Below are 27,534 nucleotides of genomic sequence, written 5' to 3'. Positions count from 1 at the left end.
GAAAGGTGGGAAAGGGCCAGGTATCAAGGGCTTTGACTGCCAAACAAAGGATTTTATATTTGATCTTGAAGGTGGTGATATGGCCAGATTTGCACTTCAGGAAGATGAAATGACAGCCCTGAGGGGAGGGTGGAGGCAAGTGTGCAGAGACCTGAAGCAGACAAACCCTCCTCCCAGCAGGCTTTGTAACTGGGCAGGCATGAAGTGATGAGTGTCTGCACTAGGCTAGTGGCTCTGGCAGAGAAGAGAAGTTGGCATGTACCAAAGTTGTTAAAAAGAGAGAAACAACAGGACTTGATTAGTGTTTGACTATAGAAGGTGAAAGTGAGGAGTCAAGTATAACTCTTGGATCCTAAGCCTTGGTGATTGGGAGAAATGTGGTTCTCTGACAATAATAGGAAAGTTAACAACAGGACAGGGTTTGGGGGGAAATATGAGTTCAATCCTTTTCAAATACATCTGTTAGTCTATTAATTCCAATTTTACTCTTTGCATTAGGGATCATGGTTCACTTTACATTATTTGTGGATCTGAGGCTGTTTTACTGGAGGGTACTTTTTCTGAATTTTGGTATAAGTAGTTTTCCATACTGTAGCTACTTTCTGTGTTATTTAATATAGTGAATAAACATGGGTACCTTTTCCTTTACAGTTTAAATCCCTTTTGATAAATTTGCAAGACTGCAGGAAGAAACATTTTTACTACCCCTGATTTGGTGTACCCCATCCCTGGCCAAAATCTCCTCATCCCTCTATTTTAAACATGATTAACAAAGCCAAATTTCATTCTCATACACCATCTTCTTAAGCAATTGTTCACTCGCCAAATCCACTTTACTCTCTCAAAGTCTTTGCCTCCCATCTGCAGTGGTGATGAAAAACCCACCTGTACTCCAAAATTTTTCAGCTTCTTACCCAAGTTCTCATAACCTTAGAAATACTTTCTAAATTTCTTCTGGCAGTATCATTTGCGCCCATGGGAATCACCAGAAATGGGTGGTAGCATTGTAGCATTAAAACTATAAATTTAGCTTTTATACATCAGCCAGTACCTTATTTTCTCCATCCTCTCCCATATCTATACCCAAGAAAGACAGCAAAGCTCATGACTGTTAATGTCAAGTCAACACATAGCCATCCCAGTTCTTATTAGGGTCCCACTGCTCACTCCTTCTTCCTCTGGCCCTGATGGATGGTCTCTTTCACCTGGTGACACAGGTGATGATCCATTATTCCTCTGAGCACAATCAGCTGCTTTGTCCTCTAAGGGCACAGCTCACTCATCTTGGAAAAGAGTCTCATCTGTATGACTTCTCTCCAAAGGTTCAGTGGTTCTTTTCCCCCTTCCTCCTTTCCATCACATGGTTCCATTCACCAACCTCCTAGCTCAGATCATGATTCTTCTTCCCTTCTTCACAGGCTTTTTTCTTTGTCTTTGCTTGGAAGTCCTTCTACCATTTTTAAAGGAATACTTCCCTCTCCCTGATAATCTGAAAAGTAGCCAGTCCTTCCTTGAGCTCCACACACACACACACACACACACACACACACACACACACCACTCTCCTAGAAAAGAAACCAGTTGGCATTTGAGCACTGACAAAAGTTCTTTGGCCACAAAGGAAACAAAAAAAATCTTGCACTCTGTCCAAGTCACCGCCATGTTCTCTTTGCTCTCCCTTGCACTGCCAGTCTCAGTCTTTCTTGCCCATAGCTTTTAAGGGTAATTCCCCTGGAGAACAATCAAATAAAAGATACTGGGTTAAAATAAAAGGCTACCTCTGTGACTACTTGGTACATATATGAATAAATAATTAAATTCAGCAGCTAGGTGGCTCAGTGGATAGAGTGCTGGACTGGATTTAGGAAGACCTGAATTCAAATCTATCCTCAGACACTAGCTGTGTGACCCTGGGCAAGTCACTTAACCTGTGTTTGTCTTAGTTTCCTCATCTGTAAAATGAAATTAATAATAGCATCTACCTCCCCGGGTTGTTGTGAGATAATAATTGTAAAGTGCTTATTACAGTGCCTGGTACATAGTAAGTACTATGTGAATGGTAGCTGTTTATTGTTGTTATTAACTCAACATATATTAAGCACCAGCTGTGTGCTAGACACTAGAGATACAGATACAACCCAGGCCCAGTCCTCAAGGAGTTTTATAATCAAAAGAAGTTGAGGGGAATTAAACTTAGACATTAAAAAAAGATCCATGAGAGTGGAGCTGCTAGGGAGGGGTCCAGGAAAAATGTTATGGACAATGTGGGGAAGGAGAGGTCACTTCCATGTGGGGGTGGGGTTGAAGGATTCAGTTGATGGAAGCTGAGCTGGGCTTCAGGAAGGGAAGGACTTCAGGAAGAGGTGAGAGAAGCGCATTTCAGGATTGGAAAATGGTGTGAGCAAAGATGCCAAGAAAGGGGAAAGGAGAGATGGGGAGCAGACTAATTTGTTTGGGACATAAAGGAGCATTTTAGGAGATAAGGATGAAAAGTTATGCCAAATCCAGATTGAAGATGGCTTTGAATGCCAGGTCACAAGTTTTTACTTTACTTAGTAAGCAACATGAAGTTACTGAAGATTTTTAAGAAGAGCTGACATGAGGAATTTAGGTACCCATCTCCCTTCCCCTGAACTACTGCATTCACCTCCTAATTGATTTCCGCATCTCCAGTTTCTCTTCTTTCCAATACAGCTAATCATAGCTACAGAGTGATTTTTTTTAAAGCACAGTTATTCCACTACTTAATGAACTCCAGGGGCTCCCTATTACCTTAAGAATAAAACACAAACAGCCTGTTAATGAGACCCTATGAGAACAGAGCCCAAGGTCAAGACAAAGAAGGATTACAGTTGGACAGAAGAGCCCAAACTGGCGGACAGGAGATCTGGGTTCTAGTCCTAACAACCTTGGGCAAGTCCCTTTCTCCAAAAAAGGTTGCAGTCTCTTCCTCTGCAACATGAATCAGTTGAACTTGATGATCTCCCAGTTCTCACATTCTACCTTCTTTACTACTTGTGAATTTATGCAGCTGACAGGACAGGCATCCTCAGTCTTAGGACTACAAGTTCACACCTGCCATAGGGTCCCTCTATTTCCACAGTTCCTTCTGTAGTGCCCAATGCCTGGAGACCTAATCAATATTCTCTGATGATGATAATGATGAGGGTGATGATGATGATGATGCAATCAACTTGCTTGGGCTGAGAAAATAGCCTGTTTACCATTTTCATTAAGCAACACCATTAAGAGATCATTATGGGGCAAGAGCTCATTAAGAAAGAAATAGGGATTGGAAAGAGAATTAGTGGGAAAGTTTGCCACATTAAAAAGCCATTGTAAAAGTTAAATACTAAAAATTTCACAAATCTTTTTATATCCCTCCCCTTAAAATGACCTAGGGAATTGGGGGTGGGCAGGGAGGGAAGAGTCCTCAAGATCTAACCAGTCATGACTCTTCCCAAGAGTGGTCCAACTCTTTTATCATTTCTGGTTCATCTGCCCTACAGCAGTCAACTTCATCATCAAAGATCATTTACTAAGCACCTACCAAGTGCAGAGTATTTGTTCTGTGTTGGGGGTGGCAGGGATAGAGCAACAAAATATGGCTCTAGTCCTCAAGAAGCTCACGGTTCATCTTGGAGAAGAAACTATACATAAAGACATAATGAAAGGTATATGCTAAGGAGAAAACAAGAAACACAGAACAAATGTCACAGGAGGTGAGAGGAGGAAGAGATCACTGAGGTCTGACAGGCACAGGGAAGGCCTCCTGGAGGAAGTGTGGCCTCAGATTGGTCATAAAGAATGAGTAGGACTTAGACAAACCTAGAGGGATGGGAAGGACATTTCAGGTGGATGGAATAGCATGAACAAAAATGTTAAAGTGAGAATGTTCATGACATATTCAGGGGACCATGAATAAGCCAAGTGAGTCTGCAAAGAGCTTTGACTACAGCCATAACACCATGAATGTGTAGAATCCCCAATTTCTGAAGCTAAACAGAGGAGTTACTGTTGTTGTTTAGTCATGCCCAACTCTTTGTGACCCAGTTTGGGATTTTCTTGGCAAAGATTCTAGAGTGGTTTGTCATTTCCTTCTCCAGCTCTTTTTTTACAGATGAGGAAACTGAGGAAAACAATGTTAAGTGACTTGTCTAGGGTCCTACAGCTAGTAAGTGTCTGAAACCAGATTTGAACTCAGGAAGATGAATCTTCCTGACTTCAGGCCCAGCTCTCTATCCACTGCACCACATAGCTGCCTAAACATGGTAGGTCCCAGGCAACTTTGGAAAGGGAGATTGTCTAAGAATATCAGGTGCTGTAGGCTTCTACTTTGAGAGAAAGCATAACATATAGGAAGACCTGCTTTCAAATGCTACCACAGGCACTTACTAGCTGTATGACTCTGGGAAAATCACTTAATCACCCTCTTGGTCTCATCTTTTCCATCTGTAAAATGAAGGAGTTGAACCAAGTGACCTCTAAGACTCTTTCCAGATCCAGACCTATGATCCCCTAATCACAGGATGGGAACTGGGGATCACACATTTCAAAAGGTAACTTGAGACCAGACGGTGGAGGGCCTTAAATGCCAGGCTGAGGAATCTGGATTGAATCCATGTCAGCCTGGCAGTCTCTGTGGGTAGCAGGGACACATGGAATACTTCTGAGCAAGGAACTGACTTAGAGTAACTTGTTTAGTTTATTAGGGATATTAATATGGTAGCTTGCTCAGGATTTATTGCAAAGGGAGAGATCAGTTAGAAGACAATTGCTTTTGTCCAGATCGAAGGTGATAAGGGCCTAGAATGAATGAGGACTGTAATTATGGGGAGAAGGGGGTGGGAAAGAGGGGGGGATTACAAGGGGAATAGAGTGCCTAAAGGTGAGTATTTCCGTCCCCTCTCCCCCATGGAAATATGATCCTGTCCAGTGCTCAGACACTGAGATTTTGATTTTTGTGCCCATATGAGGAAACCAGAGAACAGTACAGCAGCACGAGGGTGTCACACCCACAAGCACACTGTCAGGACTGAATACCACTGAGGTGATGTCACACAGAGTTAGGAAAGGACAGTGTGTCCTGAGAGCCAAGAAGGCTCCATCACTGCCCAGCCTGGGGGAATACAGTGACTGACAGAAGAAAGAGGCTTCAAAATGCAGCGTTGTCCAGCTTATGGGAAGGGGGTTGTATCCAGGCATAGGAGAGCTTGGCGGGCAGATGAAGAGTTCATCCACAATTCTGAAATCCCACTTTTATCCCCTGCTCTACTTTTCTCCCAAATATTTCCCTAATTCCTTTGAAAACCCATTGCACTAATTGCTCCTAGTTTTTGCCCTAGTTAATGGCACATGTTAATTCTGTGGTGGAAATTAATCCTACCCAAATTCTGTTCATGCTCCTTTGTTCCTTCCCTGACTCGCCTTGTACAATATACATGAAAAGGTCTTAATTAAAATATCAACAAGGGTTGACAGAAGGAAAATTCTTGCAAGGCCCCATCTTCTAAAGCCAGAGAGCATCAGCTGGGTGCCTCTTCCCACTGGGCAAGGCTCAGAGCTTGGGACACAAGGTTCAGGGACTCAGGCCTGGGTCAGCAGTGCTTCAGTAAGAAAGATTCATTTCCATTCACCCTCCTCCATCAACTGCTCCCCCGTCGAAAGTCCCTAGTCAGTTGTTAAGTGGTCTTGCATTTTCTGGCAGTTTCCAGAAGAAGGAGGGCAGTATATGAGGTGGGGAGGGGAAGGAAAAGAGACTGAGAAGATCATTGGACTGGCTCAAAGACTTGGTGAGACTCAAAAAGTCCAGCTGGACCCACCTCCCAGTGTCCTGAGGTGCTCTGTTAAGTGCCCTGAGGCTCGTCGTCTGAAAAGCTGTCCACTCTAAAAAGAGAACGGCTTCTAATCACTTGGCCTTTTTCCTATATGCTTTCCACCTTTGCTCTCTGGGCCATTTAGCAGCTCCAGAATAAAGCAGCCCCAGCAAAGACATTCCTTCAGCTCAGCAGAAATACCTAGACTCTTGTCTTTCCTTCCACTGCCAAATCTCCCAGAGGCCTCTGTTTTAAACACTCATGCTAGATGGTGGTAACCAGGCCCCTAGACTGACTCTTCTTCTCATTTATGTCCCTCTCTTTTCTTTTCTAGTCACTCCCCACTTCAGAAAACAAGGGTTTCCTTTGCTTTCAGCAAACAGTGAATTTAGCAGGCTAGTCTGAAGACCTGCATTGTAGGAAATCCGTGTGGTATTAAAGGCTTCTGAAAGGTCACTGGATCACAGAATGTCAACATTGGAAAGGACCTCAGAGGTCATCTAGTGCAACCTGTACCTACACAGAATCACTTCAATATGTCTGACAACTAAGCATCCATCCATCTCCAGTGAGAGGGAGTTCACTACCTTAGAAGCAGCCCATCTCACTTTTTGACAGCCTTGATTATTAAAAATTTTTCTTTATGTGAAGTCAAAAATCTACCTTTCTGCCACAAGTGGTTCTGCTTTCTGGGGACCAACAAAATGAGATTAGTCCTTATTCCATAAAACAACAACCATACTACAAGTGCTTAAAGATAGCTATCCTATCTTTACCTACTCTCATCTACTGTTTCACCTATCCACTCAGTCTTGCCTACATCTTCCCTTCTCTAAGCATTCTGTCTGTCCTTATGCTGTGTAGTATGTCCTTAAGCATGTTGTCTAGTCTCCTTACTATCCTTGTCACTCTCCGTTGGACCCTGTCCTTAAAATTCAGAACTGAAAACGGTATTTCAGATATAGTCTGGAACAGTACCCCAGGTTTTGTCATAGGAGAGCTATTACCTCTCTTAATTTGGATACTCTGCCTTTCTTTATGTGGCCCACTATCACATGAACCTTTATTTGTCTGCAGTATTGCATTCATTTGAACTTGTATTATGTTCAAACTCTAGATCTTTCTTACACAAACTATCATCTAACTATGCCTCTGCCATCTTGTCCTTGGAATGTTTGATTTCTTGAACCCAAGGGTGAAATTTTACATTGATCCCTATTTACTTTTATCCTAGTCCAAGTTTCCTCATCATTCTTGCTTGTCAGCATCTTTTTAGGTCCCAACTCTATATTCCAGTAGGTTAGCCATCCCTCCCACATGTTTGCTTCAGCACATCTGACAAGGCATGCAATATGCGCTTTCATCCAAGTCACTGATAAAACATATTGAGCACAAGGTCCAGGACAGATCCCTGGGGCCATCTCCTAAGGATGGTCAACATCAGTCCACTCATGGCTACTCTTGGGCTCCAGTCATTTATCCAATTCTGAGTTCACTTAACTGTCCTCTCCACCAGTCCATAGCTCTCCACTTTGTGCACAAGTATAACGTGGGAGACTTTGTCAAATACTTTGCTAAAAACTTTACTTTGTACTTTATTTCCATTGCATTAATATTCCGTAATCAAAAGGGACTTATCTAAATTGAACTTTGAAGAAGTGTTGCTTTCAAGTTTCTTCACATTGGTCCTTGTTATTTATATTAGTCATCTAAAATTTCCACTTTTATCTCACTTTACCTAAAGCCCACCAGAAAAGCCCTTTGAATCCCAAATAGGTAGCAAAAGTCCCCTGCTCTGGGAGTAGACTACAGAACAAAATTATACCAAAGGATATACGTTTGAATACAAAGTGTCCAAAAAAGAAGGATACCAAACTTTTTCTCAGGTCTTCCAGGTCAGCTTCCTTATTTTGTTGGAGGTACATTTCAGTCCTCACATTTAAAAATTGAAAACCACTCATATTCTAAAAGATGATATCATTAGTCTTAGATTATTTGCCATTTTGAGTATGTCATGCCTCTGATCCTCTCCAGGAATAAAATAATTTGTCATTAGATGTGCTTCAGTTAAAATCACCATTCTTGGTGCTTTCAGGGTAAGGCAGAGAGATCAATTAATGCTGACTAGGCCTTGTCCCCTCTTAACACCACCACCACCACCACCACCACCACCACCACTACTACTACTACTATTACTACTACTACTACTACTACTACTTCCTGCTTTCAACATACATTCCACTAGGAAAATCCAGAGCGTGTGTGTGTGTGTGTGTGTGCACACATGGCATTGTTTACTTGTGTCCAACTCTCCATGACTTCGTTTGTGTCTTACTTGGCAAAGTTACTAGAGTGCTTTGTCATTTCCTTCTTCAGTTTATTTTGCTGATGAGGAAACTGAGGCAAGTAGGGTTAAGTGACTTGCTTAGGACCGCACAACTAGTAAATGTCTGAGGCAAGCTTTTAACTCAGGTATTCCCAACTCCTGGCCCAGTGCTCTATCTACTGCATTCCCTAGCTATCCAGTGTGTGTGTTTTGATAAGTACAAAACACATACAAAACAACAGAGAGGGAGAGACAAAGACAAAGAGGAGTCAGAAAGAGACAGAGATAGAGAGACAGAAACAGAGACAGAGAGGAGAAGGAGGCAGAGACACAGAGAGAGAACTCTTGAGCGTGGGGATCAAGAAAGATTTCATGCAAAATGTGTCACTTCTGCTGAGCTTTGAAAGAGGACGAGGATTTGAAGCAGCAGAGGTGAGAAGGGAGCATCTGCCTGATAAAAGGGGACCACCTAGGAAACAGTTAATTAGAGCATGACGATAATGAGGTTAAGCCACCATTTAACTCTTTCTCTTGACTATGTATGTTCATCCTTCGTTGCTGAAGAAGACCACGCCATCAGAGAAATGGCATGACTTGTGCTTGACTTTGTTTTGAGTGAGGGAGAGCTGTGCAGGTCACCAGCCTCACTTCTCCTCCAGAGCCATCTGAATCCAGTGACCACGCATTCATCAGGATGACTGGAGATGACCCAGGATGAGGCAATTGGGGTTAAGTGACTTGCCCAAGGTCACACAACTAGTGAGTGTCAAGTGTCTGACGTGAGATTTGAACTCAGGTCCTCCTGACTTCTGCACTGGTGCTCTATCCACTGCACCACCTAGCTGCACCTCTTGACTATGAACTATGCCCCCAACCCAGCCAGGACTATTTTCAAATGCAAACCCTTGATTTCTTGGGATACTGGTTGAGGGAGCTTGGATGACTGGCCCAGCACAAATCTAGCTCTACCACTGAAAATAATAATTCAAAAGTGCTTATTCTCCTACTGTGGGTCAGTGCTGAGCAGGAATAAAAGTTCAATTTTATATTCATCAAGAGAAGTTATCACTCTTAGAAGACTTCCTGATAGAGCTGTTCAGATTCAGCTGTCACTGGGCAGCTTTCAAAGGGAAACTCCCAGTCAGAGGCTGCTTCAAGTGTTACATTTTCATGGACCCCAGGTCAAGGCTGCAGTTGCCCTACTTTTCGCCCTTTGGGAGGTTGTTTCAACTTGCAAGAGCTTCTGTGTTTCAGCCTATGTTTTATCATCTTGGAGATTAAGTGATAAAATTAATATCATCTGAACAGAGGAGGCTTTGATTTCTTTAACAATCATTAGCAAAATGGTGGTACTTGTTTAATATAATAAAATTATTGAGATAATGAGCCTTTAGAAGACTGGCCCTCACTATTCACATAGTCTAATTTTCCAGCCTAATAATGACAAATAAACCTCCTGCACACTCCAATGGCATCCAAGGTCCACTGCAGGAAAGATGAAATAGTTAAAGCAACAATTAAAATTCAGTGAAAGCATTTTAAGTGAACATGTTCATACAATAGCACCTATCCCAACCATTCCACCATGTTTGATACTCTAGGAAGTACAAAATGTCTCTATGCCCAGTTCTAAGAAAGGTTGAGCAGGGGGACTTCATTGTTCATCCCTGAAACTGAAAAAGCCAAGTGTGAACAACTCCAGTCAGCTCCCCTCCCCCTGCATACACTCTTCTCTCTCCTTCCTCCTCCTTCTTTTTTTCTTCCTCCTTCCCCTCCTCCTCCTCTTCCTTCTTCTTGTTTGTTAAGAGGCAAACTCACTTAACAATAATTAGCATTTATATAGCATTTTAAGGTTTGCAAAGCATTTTACATATGTCATTTTCATCTGAGCCTCCCAGTGTTAGGTTCTATTATTATTATCCCCATTTTACAGATGAGAAAACTGAGGCTGGGAGAGTTTAAGTGACTTGCCCAGGGTGGCACAGCTAATAAGTGGATAAGGCAGGATTCAAATTCAGGTCTTCCTGACTCCAAGTCCTATACTCTACCCACTTGTACTACCTTGCTGTCTAGAAAAGCCACCTGCTTAGAAAATCATGGGTAATAGAGACCTAAGGGAACTCAAGATACCCATGACTGATACCCAGGTTAGCTTCAGTAAAAGCATGAGCATCTTGAGTGTCAGTAGCTAGGGAAGACAGATCAAACCTGGGCTTAAAAGCATTATTTTGGCAGCTGTGTGAAAGATGAATTGGGACCAGGAGAGACTGGAATCACATTGACCAGGTGAGAGTCAATCGCAATAGTCCAGGGGAGAAATGATAAGGGTTTGAACTAGGATGCTGAACAATGAGTTGAGAGAAAGAGATGGATGTGAAATACACACATACATACACATGTGTGTGTATATATGTATACATATATATGTGTGTGTGTGTATATACATATATATTTAGAAAAGGAGTAGATATGGGGGTGAAGGAGAGTGTCTTGAAAACACTTTCTCTTGAAAGGCATGAATATAAGGTGACAAACCTGGATAACTAGAAGAATGGGGTTACCATCAACAGAAATAAGGAAGTTTGGAATAAATGGATTTAGGCAAATCAATCCGCAAATATTTATGAAGTGCAGCTGTGGGTCCAGCACTGTGCCAGGTGTGTATGTGTGTTTGTCCTTCATTGCTGAAGAAGACCATGCCATCAGAGAAATAATAATATGGATACAAAGACAAAAATGAAATACTACCTGCCTTCACTTCAGGGAACTTATATTCTACTGGGAGAAACTATGTGTGTGTATGTGTGCATATATACATATATATGTATATATGTATGTGTGTATGTGTGTATATATATACATATATACCTGTATATACATACATATATGTATATACACATATGCATGTATATGAAACTACACATATATATATATACACACACATACAAGTAAATAGAAAATATACAGAGGAAAGATTGAGTAATTTGGAACTAGGGGATTAATAGCTGAAATGAGAGTTTCTATGAGGTAGAAGTGCAAAAGGAGCACAAGAGGGTAAAGATGGGAGGTACAATGTCATATGTGAGGAACAAGTAGGCCAACTTGGCTGAGCCACATGAAGGGAAATAATGTGTAATAAATCTGGAAAGATAAACTGGAGTCTGATAGTGAAGAGCATTAAATGACAAAGAAATGAGTTTACATTTTTATCCTAGAAGCATTAGGGAATGGCATGGTTAAACCTATGCTTTCAGTATATCACTGCGGCAGCAGTATAGAAGGGAGAGATTTCAGGTGGGGAGTCATCCCAGCTACATGACTCTTGCAATCATCCAGAGAAGTGATGGTGCCAAAAGCAGGGTAGTGGCCATGTGATTGGAAAGAGGAGAATGGATTAGAGTATTATCATGGAGGTAAAATTGACAAGATTTGACAGCTGACTAGATGTGGGATGGTGAGAAGGAGTAAGGAGCAGAGGGTTACTCCAAGGTTGTGAACATGAGTGACTGAAAGGATGGCATTACTCTCAATAGAAATAGAAAAAAAAGAGGTGGGTTTAAGAAGAAAGACAATGAATTTTGTTATATAAATGTTGAGTTTGAGGTGTCTACGGGATCTCAAATACAGTGGCAAATGTATAATTGGCAGTTAGTGGAGTAGGACTAGAACTCACAGGGAGATTTGGACTGAAAATATTGATTTGGGAATCATCTACACAGAAACGATTACTGAACCCAAGGGAACTGATAAGATTATCAAGAGGTATAGAGAGAAGAAAGGAGAAGGCTCAGAATAGAGCCTCAGGGAACACCGAAAGTTAAAAGGCAAGTCCCAGAGGGTGAGCAAGCCAAAGAGACTAAGAAGGAATTATCAAACAGGTATGGGGAGAACCAAGAGAGAGCAGTCTCACAAAGCAAAGGAGGAGAGAGTGTCCAGGATGAGTGGGTCATAAAGAGGTTAAGAAGTACAATGTCTGAGAGATGGCCCTCGGATTTACCAATACAAGGATCATTGGAGAGAGTCATTTCACTGGATTAATGGGAAATCAGATTGTATGGGGTTTAGAAGATAGCAGAAGGGGCATTAATAACAATGAATGTAGACAGCTATTTCTAAGGAGTTTGGTTGCAGAAGGAATAAGACAACAGGATACTCGCTTGAGGGGATGGCAAGGTTAAGTGAAGTTTTGGTTTTGGTTTTCTAAGGATGGAGAGATTTTGAAATATTTGTGGGCAAAAGGAAGGATGTGCCTGGGGAGAGACTGACAATTTGAGAGAAGGAATGCTTTCCTTAATAGGAAGAAGGATTATCCATTCTTCAGAATTTGAGCAAAGGAGAGAAAATAGGAGTGGAGGTACATAGATGAGTATTCAAGGGTTCTATGGGGAGAGAAGGGAACTGACAGTACATGGCCTTTATCTTCTCAGTAAAGCAGAAAGTTACAATTTCTGTTGGAGTCAGGAGGACATAGGCAGGAATGTACTAGAGCCAGATACTACCAGCCTGGGATAGATTTTAAAATATTAATTATGAGCAGTTATACCTTAGAAGCTGGCGGGTGCTGCAAATGGTGGCTTGACTTATTATTTTGTTGACTGTCTAGTTTAAGAAAGTGGTAGGGAAAATGTTAACAGTGCAGATTGAACCATGTGTCATGGATACTTTTATTTTGGGGGCAGAGAGCCGGTTGTTAAACCTTTACAAGCACACTTCTGGGTATAGGAGACTTGAGGATATATATTGTAGGCAGTGCAATCAAATCAATCAGTGGATAATAGAGAGATTGTTGTACAGTGACAGTTCAATTGAAATTAGATAACACAGACTCATAGCTGACCTACTTGGCACAGTTGACTGACTTCCTCCTGCATCATTCAACAGAACATGAGTAGAAGTAGAGAGGAAGTTAGTGGGGATAAATCAAAGCAAAAAAATGTTTGTGGGGAACTGTCCAGCTGCCACATATACCTCAGGGAGAAAACAGCAGGGTGGGTGACTCAAAAAAACATTTGTGCAGTCTGATTCTTCCATTTGCTGAGGCAGAAGTGGTAACAGGGTAAGGAAGCAAGGGACTCCAGGGTAGAAGGGAATCTATCTGAACTAACAAACAGGAAGGTGATGATTTTGAAAGGAGAACAATGAGGCCAGAGCAGGATTGATGGACTAGGAAAGCAGGGTGTGATGGAGTAACTGAAGAGAAATAGGGAGATTTGGAAGGATAAGAAATTATAGTCAGAAGATTTTCAGAGATCTAGGTCACGAAGGTAGAAGAGTTATGTATGGCTGAGATGGAGTAGAGTTATGTATATGTCATGGAAGTTGAGGGGACATATGAACTTGGAGATCAGGGTGTTTTAGGGAATGTCAATATGTTTACTGAAGTAACCAGATAAGAGGGCAAGGGTTTAGATGGAGATACAGGCATAGTCAGGTACTCAACACTTTGAGAAAGGGTGGAGATAACTTGATGTCAACCACAGGGAGTAGATGACTGCCTATGCCAAGAATCTAGACCAGCTGGTACAAACTGACAGGATGAACCTCAAAGGAAAAGTGATGATGGTGGAGAAAGGGTCTAGAAGTGACAGTGAATATATCTTATCTCCTTATGGGGAATGAGAGATGGTGGTGAATGAGGCAATGTCTCTGCAACCCAAGATTTAGGGAAGGAGGCAGTGGGACTTTGCAGGCATAGCACTGAAAAGTATTTTTTGACTGGGATTATCAGCCTTAAGGCTCCTGTGATGATGGTGGTCATCCCTTCAAATACCAGGCAAGAAGGGATATTGATTTGGGCACCTGCATAAATCAATACACAGAGACTGAAAATATTCTGCAATGGATGGAGTCTGCACAGTACTCAGGTGCTTAGATCCTCTAGGATTCTAGAATCTAGAGCCTCCAGTTCCATTGGAATGTAAGCCCTTTGGGAGCAGGGATTATTGTTATTCTTTGTATATTTATCCCCAGTGTTTTTGCACATCATCTGGCACAGAGGAGGTGCTTAATAAGGGCCTGTTTACTGATTAATTCATTTATTGGCAGGCATGGTGGAGAAGTGGTTAGGACCCAGAATCAGAAGGACTCTAAGTCTATAATTCTATGGTGCTATGACCTCTGGCAATTCTGAATTGCTGCAGTGTTAGAATTTGGATTTCCTTGGAGTGGCTAATCTCCAGCACCTAGTGCTATTTCAGTCAGGGGAAGCAAAAGGAAAGTTATCAGTGGGGAACTGTCCAGCGCCTACACTCTCCTGCTGTAGAACACACGATGGGTGACTCAGCGAGACATTGCTGCAGCCTTCTTCCATTTGCCTGAGATCTGTGGGGTTTACCTATAGAGAAATATTTTTAAGGAAGACTTTTTCCCCTAACAGTTCTATCTTGGAAGATGTTTCTCTTGGGAAACAAACACCTCAGAAAATAAATTATTTCTCAGGAAAGGAGGGATTGGGGTCTGGGGGTAAGAAGGAGGTAATTACAGAGACGGATAGCCATGAAGTCAGTAAGACCTGGGTTCAAATCCCACTTCAGATACTTATCTGATCTGTGACCCTGGGCAAGTTACTTAACTTTCATGTATCTGTTTTCTCCTCTGCAAAAGAGGGAGTTGGACTGTAGGGTCCCTTTTAACTCTAAATCTGTAATCCTATGAAATATGTATATGTATGCACATAATATGTGGATCACGATGTAAATATGTGAAATTATGTATATATATTATATCTGTATTATACTTTATATATTTCAAATTCAACATTTTCTAAGCACTACCTATGGAAAGGACATACCTTTCACATACCTTATCTCATTCCATCCTAACAACAGCCATGAAGGAGGGCTATTATTATTCTCCTTTTATAAACAAGGAATCAGAGATCTAGAAAGATTCAGTCATTTGCCAAAAGTGATGTAACTGGTCAGGTCCAAAACACAGAATCTGACTCTCACAGCCTCTTGAATGTCAGCCCAGGATTCTTTCTTCTGTACCAGATATTCTACTCTCTACATAATATTTTACTAGGCAAATAATGAGTTCATTTTCCTGAGTTCAAATCCAGCATCAGATACTTATTAGCTGTGTGACAATGGACAAGTCACTCAATCCTTACCTGTAAAATGAACTGGAGAAGGAAATGGTAAAACACTCCAGTCCCTTTGCCAAGAAAACCCCAAATGGGGTCAGGAAGAGTCAATACAACTGAAGCAAGAATGAACTACCCACATAAACTTAAATGATTATAATAATCACAGTTAACATTTGTATACTGCTTTAAGATTTGCAAAGTGCTTTCCATGTATTATCTCATTTGATCCCTGCAATAGCCCTTGGAGATATGGGTTGTTATTACTATTCCTACTTTACAGATAAGAAAACTGAGGGTTAATTGACTTGCCCAGAGTCACGTATTAGTAAATGCCTATTCACTATTTGAACTCAGGTTTTGTCTTCCTATGCCATCTCACTGCAAATGAGGATGGACAATGAATTCTGATAAGGACTTAAATGGAGGAGCTGAAAGTTTAGTGACATTTGGATTTCTCTGACCTAATAAACATTGAAAATAATGAATGCAAATGTAAATAGTCGCAAGCTTCGTTCTGTGGATGATCAGAGTTAAGGTGTTGTCATCCTTAGCTTGGCTACTCCCATATCCCAAGCAGAAAGTACCTTCTCTCCATCCTGCATTTCATCCCCTGAGGTACCACATGCCCTGGCCTCTTATCTCCTACAAGGTGACAGCTTTTAATGCCTTTCATCCCTGACCTGAGCAGATCGCTGTGTTTGTTGGCTATTTATACCAGGTCTTTTGGAAGTCTGAGCATTTTTTAAAAATCTGGAATCATTGAGGCTGCAGGTATGATATAAGCAGTCTGCAAAGAGTACTTAAAGGCCCAAGTGAAGGTTCTCCCAGCAGATATGGCCTTCAGCTCTTTCAGCCATAGGACAGATTGTCTTCTCATCCACAGGGGCCATTTTTCACTTGTCACAGAAGCTGAAATAAAAATATGCTGTGCACTGCTGGGTAATGCCGTTGTCCTGAATGTGAATATATTTGCCTCTAAATGCTGGTCACATAACCTTTCTACTCTCACTACCCAAGGAGAAAAGTGTACAGCATAGCCCAAGAGAGAGAATACAGGCTCTGGATTCAGAGGGCTTTGGTTCAGATCCAGTCTCTGGTGCTTATTACCAAGGTGTCCTTGGACAAGTCATTTAACTTCCCCCAGGCTTGGTTTACTAATTTTTAAAATGAAGGAGGTTAGAATAAATGGTCTTTGAGATGCCTTCTAGGCCTAGATCTATAATCCTATGACTCAGAGACTTCAAAAAGATACTGGGAGGCAACAAGTCTTGACTTTTTTCTAACTGGATCCCTCCCTTAGTTGGAGGTACTCTGATGGCTCCAGTTTGAGACCCACAAAGCCACTGTACTCATCTCAGGTGCATAAAGAACTCTGTGTCTGGAGGGTTTGACCATCCACCACCTTTCTTCCAAGGACTGAGGCAGTTTTTAGAAACTGCAACTCTCCCACATCCTGGGGTTCTTAGTCAGTTATAGTTTGTTGCATGAATTGTAAAGTGGTATAGAAATTCAATCTATCATTACTAAAAGACTTTTGAAATAACAATAGTCCACAACTACACACTCTAGAAGCAGTTAGAAGACTGTTAAGGACAGCCAAGCTGGAAGAAGGCTCAAGAATAATGATTGTCTAAAAAAATAGTTAATATCTTTGGAGGAAAATTCTTATATTTGGATTTGTCCTGTCCTTGAATCTCTTTGGCAGACATTTGTGAATGGGCCTAGAAATATCCAAATGAAGATGAAACATTTGCAAGTGACTGAATTTTTTTCCCTTTTCATCGAAGTGCTTAGTCATTGTAAAACCACAGACATTGCCTTAGGAAGGCTAGGATCACACCGATCACACTATTAGACTTGGATGGGACTATAGAGATTGTGGGATTTAGAGCAAGAAGGGACCTTAGACACAATCCTTGTTATTTTACAATGAAGAAGGGACTCTTCATTTTACATTGAGGAAGGGACCTTAGAGACCAACACCTTCATATTACTTACAGTTAAAGAAGCAGCTAGTCTAAGGGCTTTATTTTAAAGATGGGAAATTGAGCCTCTGAAGTCTTGCCCAAGGTCACATAGCGAGTTAGTGGCACAGCCAGAATACTTAGGGATGAGACAATAAGCCCCGAAGAGATATTCTATGAGAAAGGAGATGGTTTGGCCTGTAGAAGAAATTGAGGTTGCAATTTAATTGTAACATCAAGTTCAACAGAGCTCCTTGAGGCAGGGACTGTTTTGTTGATGTCTTTGTGTCCCCAGTGCCCACCACAGTACCTTACAAACCTTCATTGTATGCATTCCCTATGTTTTGTTTGGATCTGTGAATTTATTGATGTAAAGAATTCCTAGTTTGGGAACTTCCTCCAGGATGGAGACAGGCAACTCATCTGGGGTACTGAGAGGTTAAGTAACTTGTTTGGGATTGAGCAGTTAGTATGTGTCTAAGGCAAGATTTGAACGTAAGGCTTCCTGCCTGTAACAGTAAGCACCCCAACATACACAGCGGGGTCTGCTATCACAGGTTCTTAGATCTGAATTCATAAAAGGAAAGCAATTTTCAAGGGGTTAACAATCACTTTAATCAAGCACATGTATCATTCCTTTAACCATATACATATATCATTCAATTAGTTCAGGGAGTGAGCACTCTGAATTTCAAAGAAAATACAGAGAAATCAAAAGATCAACAGACATGGCTTCCTCTGCCTGAATTCGACAGACAGTTGGACCCCAACTGTCTGACCATAGTTACCAGACAGGGAAGCACTACATCTGGGTTCTCAAAGCCAGAGGGCTCCTTAGCAACTTCCCAGAGTCCTCATCTGGCACTCAAACCTTCTTACCAAAAACTAAGCCCCAAAGTAAAACTTCAACTCAGAGTATTTATACCTTTTTTTAGAGCCATACCTTTTGACTCAGTGCCTCAATAGAAAAAACAAAAGGTACCTGGGACCCTCCTACAAAATAACTCCCCTAATCAAGCTTCCCCCAATGTGCAGGCCCATCAATGGGTGGGAAACATCTCTAATCACATTAAAATAATTAACAATACAAATACATACACTGTTTCTAGTTAAAGAAACACTTGTTTCTGTACTTTACTCCTTGTAAAGACTTTTGATTGATAAAGGCAAGATTCAGTCTGAGGCATTTGATTATACTAAAACAGAAACAGCAAAGATCCTATTGTGATTGCCATCACACTACCTCCAAGGCTACCCCTTCTATCCATTACAATAGGTTGCCTCTTGCATAGTAGACACTTAATAAATGTTGAATTGAACTGAATTATACCAAAGTCCTCAGTCTAAGGAACAGACTAGAGTGAATTGTATTCAGTTCCAGGGGCCACACTTTAGGAAGGACATTGATGATGTGGAGAGCCTCTAGTCAAAGGCCACCAAGATGGTAGAAGGCCTGTGAGTCCATGCCATATGAGTATCCCTTGAAGGAATGACTAAAATAAGATAACTGTCTTTAAGTAGTTCAAGAACTGTGCTGGGAATAAAATATTACAATGACTCTGCTTGCCCCCACTCCTGAGCAAAACAAGTAGCAATAGGTTAAAGGTATAAACAGGCATTTCTAGCTTTGATGTGAGGGAAGAATGGGGTTCTCTGAAAGTAGAACGTCGTAGGTTCCCCATTATTCTAAGTCTTTAAGTAAAGTTCAAAGGATCACTTGTTAAGAGTATGGTAGAAGGGATTCTTCTTCAGGTATGGGTTGGAATAGATGGCTTCTGAGGTCCCTTTTACTTCACAGATTCTACAATTCTGTGATTCTCTGAATAAGCTAACCCTGTAAGGGTCTGGGGTTAGATGTGAAGAATCCTGGGGTGTAGATGAAAAAGGTAGCACAGTGCATAGAGTGCCAAACCTGGAATCAGAGAGACTCATCTTCATGAGTTCAAATCCAGCCTCAGACACTTACTAGCTGTGTGACCCTGGACAAGTCACTCAAGCCTGTCTGCCTTAGTTTCCTCATCTATAAAATGAGCTGGAGAAGGAAATGGCAAACCACTCCAGTATCTCTGCCAAGAAAACCCCAAATGGGATCAGCAGGAGAGAGAGAGACAAACAGACAGACAGACAGACAGACAGAGAGAAAGAGAGAGTTTTCATTAGTATGAGGACCTCCCAGGTGAGGAAATTCACTCCACTAAATTATTATTATTAATAATAATAATAGCTAATATTTATATAGTATCTTAAGATTAGCAAATTATTTAGTGCTTTAAGATTAACAAAATATTTAAGTCATCACCTTCCCTGAAGATTTTAGTCTTAGAGATCTGCCTAAGAACACAGAAGTAAGTGATTTGCCCAACGTGCCCTCCTGCATTCCCCTCACCTACCTCATCCCCTAAACCCCCTCTCCATCCCATGTTCAAACCCAGGTCATCTGACTCCAAGCAGAATACTCTTTAAAAATTTAGCAATATCTTTTGTTTTTCTTTAATATAAGGAACTGCCAACAGAGAAAACTCCCTTTGTCAATAAAGGCCAGCACCTTCTCTGGAACTTAGTCTTAGAAACTTTGGTCTAAGACTAATTAGTGCAATGAGAGGTTAAATGACTTGCTCCTCCAGGTCAAATAATTCCTTATACCAATTAAATCACAAGTCCAGTCAATATTCTGTTTTGTTTTTAAATCCTCTTCATTTCTGAATATTTCCCTACCCAGAAAGACATTCCTTGTGACAAAGAATTTAAAAAAAAAAGACTCCCCTATTTTGAAAGTGAGTTCAGTAAAATTAATCAGTGCTCCAACTGAGAGTCTTTCAATGTTCTACATTCATAGTCACTCTCCCTTTGCAAAGAAAAAGAGAAGCACGTTTTCTCCTCTCTTTTCTGAGGCCAAGACGGTCATTATAATTAAATATCATTCAGTTTTCAAGCCCATGGTTTGTTTTGGTTGGGGGGGGGGAGGAGTTGTTTTATTTTTTTCCCTACTGCACCACTGGAACTGAATGCAATTTCAGCTTGTGTCAGGCTCAGCTTCAGCCTCAGCCTTTTAAGGGAAGTGGTGAATCCACATTGATTGAAGCATTTAAAAATAGACTCAGCCAAGCATTAGGAGCTCCACTAGAAAGAACAAGCCTGTGCTGACAGCAGGATGCACTAGGTAGCTGAAACTCATTTCCATTTTTTCCATCTGGTTCTGAGATGTTGATGGGAGCCCCTCTCTCCTAGTGGCTTTGGGCCTCTAGCTAAGTGTGGGCTGAGAAAGAATCCCCCCAAACAACACAGCTGCACAGAACTATTCAATAAGATGTGCTCCTGAGAACTTGTATGCAAAGTGAGTTGATATAAATCAAATCGAATTTCAGATTCACCAGGGAAACTGCAAGCAAATAATGATAATGTTCTGTGTTTCCTTGGTTTTAAACTTGATGGAGCCTTTTCACACAGAGCATCTCATTTCATCCCCTCAGCCCCAGAAGCTTTGGGGATTGGGTGAGGCAGGAGGTTCTATCCCCAGATGGGGAAACTGAGGCATGGATCCCATGGTGAGGTGGAAGCAAAGCTGTTCTTGAGCTAGGGCCTCTGGTGTATGTTGACTCAGTGCTCTCTCTACCACCACATGCCAGAACTACAAGAAACCTTGAAGGGACTCCAGTAAAGTCAGGAATTTTTTGTAAAGTGAATAACAACTCCCTTAATTTATAAACTTTGTAGTTTAGATTTATTTTCTTTCCCTAAAATAAAGGCCTATTTCTGTTGGCTTAGCTGGAGGTCACTGGTCTGGACAACAACAAGTCATACAAGGCCCTTCTTCTGATGGAGAAGCCAAGCTATGGCGATAGTGTTTCCCCAAGAGTCTCCATGGAAAGAGTTCAACAGCTCCACTGTTGCTCTGGATTTGCAATCAAGAGGACCTGAATTCAAATCCTGCCTCAGACATTTACTCTGGGCAAGTCACCTAAGCTCAGTTCCTCACCTGTAAAATGAGGATAATAGCACCTACTTCACAGGCTGTGGTGAGGATCAAGTGAAATAACAAATGTAAAGTATTTTACAAAACTTAAAGCATGTTATAAATGCCAGCTATTAGAAGGCACAGCAGGTAGACTTCTGGACTTGAAACTGGGAAGGCTTGAGTCCAGATCTGATCTCAGATATTTACTAGATGTGTGACAATGGGAAAGTCATTTATCCTCAGTCGGCCTCAGCTTCTTTTGGAGATAATAACATCTACTTCTCAGAGTTTTAAGGATCAAGAGATTAGATAGATAGATAGATAGATAGATAGATAGATAGATAGATAGATAGATAGACAGACAGATAGACAGAGATACGTATGTATGTATGTACATATTGTCGATCCCCAATTTGATCTAAGAAAGATAAACTAAATTAGGCCATATCCATGTTTTTATTTCTTTCAAGCTGACTTGACATGCATTGAATGAGAGTTACAGTCCAGAACTGGCTCAATTTGGGATTTGGGGTACCCAGGCATATACACTTTTTAAACAGGGGCTGATATCACCCCACCATCAGCCATCATTCTACCTCAGGACAGAGGAAATATCTGTTCTATCAGACCAGCTCCCCACCACACCAGACCACTCCCAATCTTGAGCTATCCAGACAGAAAAATGTTTCTACCCAAGCCTGAGTAGGATAAAATCAATTCAGACTTGGGTCTGGTTTGACCAGGATAAGAAGATTCAATGCAATCTCATTATCAGTAATGTTCTTCTGAAGAACTTCAGAATAAGAGGCTGGCTGGGGGGGGGGGGGGGGGGGGGAAGCTCTGAGAATCATTTTTCACTCTATAGATAGGTAGATAGATAGATAGATAGATAGAGACACAGATAGACAGATAGATAGATAGACAGACAGACAGATAGATAGATGTGTGTGTGTGAGAGACAGAGAGAGAGAAAGAAAAAGAGTGCTTTACAAACCTTAAAGCACTATATCAGGGCTAGCTACATTTTTATTAATTAGTATTATCCTACGCCTAGCTCTCCCATACCCTTCCAGATTGCCTTCTGGTTTACCTAGTTACAACACCCTTGTGTGGAAGAAGAAAAACTGAAACTTTGCCTTCCTACCATCCCCTAAGTTGAAACAGTGCAGTTTCATTGCAAGAAAGAACATTAACCAAGGAGTCCAAAGTCCTAGGTGCACATCCCAGATCTGCCAATAACTGTATGACATTGCATAAGACAATCTAACCAATACTTACGTCCTCATTTATAAAATGAGTCTAATAATACCTGCCTTGCCTACCTGAGGATCAAACGAGATAACAGATATAAAAGAGCTTTAAAAAGTCAAAGAGCCAGAAAAATGTGAGAGCTTGTTTACTGGAAGTGTATATATATATATATATGTATATCCATCACTCATAAATCATCTCGTGATGCTTCTTTATCTTCAGAATATAAAGAGAACAGGAAGAAATAAACACTTGCATATTTCTTTGTAAGTTCCTTGGAGGCAGGGACTGCTCCTCTTTTGTCTTTGTATCTCTATCAAGTAGTATAATGCCTGGTACATAATAGGTGCTTAATAAATACGTGTTGATAGATTGAATGTAAGCTCCTTAAAGGCAAAGACTAACCAAATTTCCTAATTATATCCCTAGTGCTTAGCATAACACTTTGCATATAGTAAATGCTTAATAAGTATTGTTTAAAATTTATTCTTTCATTGATTATCAGTTTTTTCCAAAAAACTTAAAACATCTTTTAGATGTATTTGTCTTTTTGAGTCGTTTTTCAGTCATGTCCAACTCTTTCTGACCTCATTTGGAGTTTTCTTGGCAGAGTGATTTGCCATTTCCTTCTCCAGCTAATTTTACAGATGAGGAAACTGAGGCAAACAGGGTTAAGTGACTTGTCAAGGTCACACAGCTAGTAAGTGCCTGAGGCCAGATTTGAATTCAGGAAGATGAATCTTCTTGACTCCAGGTTCAGCACTCTATCCACTGCACCCCTGAGATGTCCATATTCATCTTACCTTCCCCTTTAGCCTGTAACCTCCTTGAAGGAAGAGACTGATGTTCATTCCTTCTGTTTCCACACACAAATGGAGTGGGGGAGGAGGGTGGGGGACTCAGTGCTGGAAAATGGATGCTTATCTTGGACATGATAGTCCATCTTTTTTTTTTACATTAGTAAAGATGAAGGGAGAAGTGATTTGGGGGTATGGGTGGTATCTAGATTACCAATCAATAAACACACAATTACTGAATATCCACTGTAGTTCTGGAATAAGAGGTAGCCCCAGTCCTCAGGGAGCTTTCAGTATCATTAGGGAGATGTGGGCAAATGAAGCAACAAAGAAGAGTTAACAGTAGAATTAAGTACCAAGGTGAACTGCAAATTAAATGTTCAGAGATGGGAGAGATCAGTAAAGGTTTCATGGAGGCAAGACTCCATGAAAAAGATGAGACTTGAGCTGGACCTTAGTGAATGGGTGGGATTTAGAAAAGAAAAGGATAAGGGAAGTATATATATATATATAGTAGAAAGAACACTGGACTTGTAGTCAGAAGGACCAAGATATAGTAGAAAGAACACTGGACTTGTAGTCAGAAGGACCAAGATATAGTAGAAAGAACACTGGACTTGTAGTCAGAAGGACCAAGATATAGTAGAAAGAACACTGGACTTGTAGTCAGAAGGACCAAGATATAGTAGAAAGAACACTGGACTTGTAGTCAGAAGGACCAAGATATAGTAGAAAGAACACTGGACTTGTAGTCAGAAGGACCAAGATTCAAGTTCCAGCTTCCAAAGTGTACCTCTAAAAGCTAGATCTGATCATGGCATATCCCATCCCCAATGAACTGAAGTGGCTCCCAACTACCTCCAGCATCAAAAATAAATTCCTGTGTTTGACATTGAAAGCTCTTTATAACCTGAACCTTTCCTACCTTTTCAACCTTCCTATTCCTTACTCCCCTCCATGCATGCTAAAATCTACCCACCCTGGCCTATCTGCAGGTCCTCAAACACGACACTCTATTTCCCATCTCCTCGTCCTAGAATGCTCTGCCTCCTTATCTCCCAACTCTTAGTTTCTCTGGTTTCCTTCAAGACTCAGATCAAATCCCATTTTCTGCATGAGGGAGACATTTCCTGCTCCCTCTAACTGCTCATGTCTTCTGTGATTACCTTTATATACCCTCTCTATATTGTTGTTCAGTTGTTTTTCAGTCATGTCCAGCTCTCTGTGACCCTGTTTGGGGTTTTCTTGGCAGAGACAATGGAGTGATTTGCCATTTCCTTGTCCAGCTCATTTTACACATGGGGAAACTGAGGCAAACAGGGTTAAATGCCTTTCCCAGGGTCACATAGCTAGTTAAATGTCTAAGGCTAGATTCATTCAAACTCTGGAAAATGAGTCTTTCTCACTCTGGAAATCTATCCACTGCACCACCTAGCTGCCCCTTCTACATATTGTACATACCTAGATATTTTATGTACTTAGAATTTATGTTCTTAGGGGCAACTAGGTGGTGCAGTGGATAGAGTGCCAGCCCCAGAGTCAGAAGGACCTGAGTTAAAATCCAATATCAAATACTTACTATCTGAATCATTTAACTTCATTTGCCTCAGTTTCCTCATCTGTAAAATGAGCTAGAGAAGCAAATGGCAAACCACTACAGTATCTCTGCCAAGAAAACCCCAAATGGGATCATGAAGAGTCATATAGGACTGAATAATAACAACAACAAATATTTACGCATGGCATTCCCCATTAGAATTTACACTTGAGACCCGAAATTGTTTTTGGCATTTATTTTGGTGGTGTTGTGTTGTTTTTGCCTTTCTTTGTATCCCCAAGTGCATGGCACAATACTTGGTATACAGCACTGAATAAAATGCTTAATGACTAACTGACTGATTTCTAGACTTAGCTGTGTGAATTTAGGCAAATCACTTGAGCTTCAATTCATAGGATCATAAACTGAAAGCTGGAGGGGACTTAAAGGCTATCCTATCCGACTGCCATCACTTTATTGATGAGAAAACCAATGAGAAGTGACTTTCCAAAACAGTAACAAGGGACAGAGCTGGGATTTGAACCCAGGTCCTCAGACTCTAGATTTAGGGCTCAAGAGGTGCCATGAGGAATATGCCTTGTAAACATTCAAGGGCTATATGATTGTGAATGATACCAGTGACTAGATCAAGCTTGTGCTTCCATCTCTCTTGGCAGAGGTGGAAGACAATGAATGTGAAATGGTGTATGTCTTGATAGATATGGTGTTTACTTCTGCTGTATATTTTCTCTCTCTTTTCTATTCTTGTTATTTATAAGGGCTGGTTCAGTAAGAGGGCAAGGAGGAGGGACATGTGAGCTCCTTGAAAGCAGGAGCCTGCTCTTTTGTGCCTCAGCACTTAGCAGAGTCCCTGGCACATAGTAGGTGCTTACTCCTGACCATATTTTTGTTATCAATAACTTTTTAAATTTAAAAACAATATAAAATTAAGCTTGTAACTTCGTTATCTGGACCCTCGCTCAAGCTAAACCCTTATCGCTGCTGCTATCAAGAAAGATTTGTTCCTGATTTCATAAGACCCCTCTAACCTACTTCCATTTCCACATCTGTACAGGGTGAGTAGCTTCCTTCTGGAATAAGGTATTAACTTTGCTCCTTTCTCTCTTTTGTAGGTACGGGACCTATTTATGCTACAGACCCATTCCTATACATGTTCCTGTTAGCACTGCATAAGCTTATACACTTGTTAGTAAACCACTGATGGACCTCAGTATCCAATACTCCTCAGCCAAACACAAAATGAACCTATTTCAGTCCTTGGTAAGAACTTCTGTGTCCCACAGATGGACAAAGAAAGACTGAGAGAAGCATGAAAAATTCTACATGGAAAAAAAATCATATTTTTGGGGAAGTTACACAAAGTAGACCACCTAAAATAAACACATCTAGTTTCCAAATAAGATGATGTGTAAGCCTGCTCTATGCAAGGCTTCGATGATTTCTCTACTTCAATGTCATTTTCTTTTCTAAATTCTTCCTCCGATTCTTCATTTTGCACGAACTGTTGAGCAGTTATCTTTATGACAATATGTAAAAATGTGGGGTCCAAGCCTTTCGGATGAAGGGGACAATTTTTAGTAGATGATTGTGTTTTGTTTTGGGTTTGTTTTTTGGGTTGTTTTTTTTTGTTTGGGTTATTTTTTTTTAATTTCCCCTTTCTGTTAAGATTTTTCTTTTTGAATTTAAGTAAATTATTTCTTTGGAGACATTTTGATTAAAAAAGGCACATCTTATCATAATTAATATTCACTGTCAATAATATTTATTTTTAAATAAAGATTGGAAACAAGGTAAGACATTTGTTTATAAACTGTATTGTATATTGCTGAATAACAGTTGAATAAAAAAAGACTTTGAAATAACATTTCTACAGCAATGTATGCATTATCAAAGCTCTTCACCTCTGCAGGTCAGAATCCCCATATCACCTGGATTCTACATGGAGATGGCTACTCTCTTGGAAGCTGCAAGCACAGGGCTCAGAACAGGAGCCAGGCAAAACAAGTAGTTGTCCCTTGCCTATAAAAAGGAACTCTTGGAGGTTGTCTACTCTGGGTCTCTCGGCAGAGTGTCCTCCTACAAAAAGGGAGTCCAAATGAGCACAAAATCATGGGTCTGAAGACAATGGGACTTCTGAGAAGACTAATGCAAATTAAGAACAAGCTCCTCCCTGCTATGTTTAAACAAATTGATTTTAGCACCACTTAGAGATTCTTTGTCAAGCTTAACAGATTCTGCTTGCTTTCCTCTTGACTCAGAGAAGCAATTTGAAAAGCTGGTCCAGCTGATTCTATACCTGTATTCTCTATGAATCTAGAGATGAAAAACTTTGAAGTTTCCAAAATCCTTGAAATGAATAGGTTTTAGGAGTGTAAGGTTTCTCCCTTTAAGAAAATCTGGATTCTGGAAATCATCTATTAGGAAGTCAATTATTATTCACATTACAAAAGGATCTACTGTGGATTCCTTTAAAAATCTAAATCTCCTGATATCTTTAGACTTTAGTTAGATATTTGGACAGCTCCTATAATTTAAACAGAGATACACCCAAATTGCAGTAACTGGGAAGAGAAAGGGAATGTAAAAATGAGTCAGAAGGATATTAAGTACACTAGAGATATACACAAGCTACTGATGAAGTAAAAGATGCCTGTAAACATGGTTCCCCATATCTGGTTGATAGATTAAGTTATTTCACATTTCATCCATATTGATCAGTAACAGCCCAGCTATAAATATAATCATCTTGTCTTGTAGATAAAGTGAAACTGTCCAGAAGG

At 40.7% G+C, this 27,534-nt stretch overlaps 1 protein-coding gene across 1 annotated transcript in view; it reads left to right on the top strand.

Moving 5' to 3' along the window:
* VSTM2B (V-set and transmembrane domain containing 2B) overlaps window positions 1-26,618 on the top strand; it is a 56,066-nt gene extending 29,448 nt beyond the window's left edge. The window contains exon 5 of the mRNA XM_072632116.1: window positions 25,867-26,618. Coding sequence (XP_072488217.1) covers window positions 25,867-25,955 — 89 coding nt within the window. The 3' untranslated portion in view covers window positions 25,956-26,618. The remainder of the gene's footprint in view (window positions 1-25,866) is intronic.
* The last annotated feature ends 916 nt before the right edge of the window (window positions 26,619-27,534 follow it).

Source organism: Notamacropus eugenii, chromosome 1 (assembly GCF_028372415.1).
Source record: "Notamacropus eugenii isolate mMacEug1 chromosome 1, mMacEug1.pri_v2, whole genome shotgun sequence".
In the NCBI taxonomy this organism is placed as follows: domain Eukaryota; kingdom Metazoa; phylum Chordata; class Mammalia; order Diprotodontia; family Macropodidae; genus Notamacropus; species Notamacropus eugenii.
This window is presented reverse-complemented; position numbering and strand designations above follow the sequence as displayed.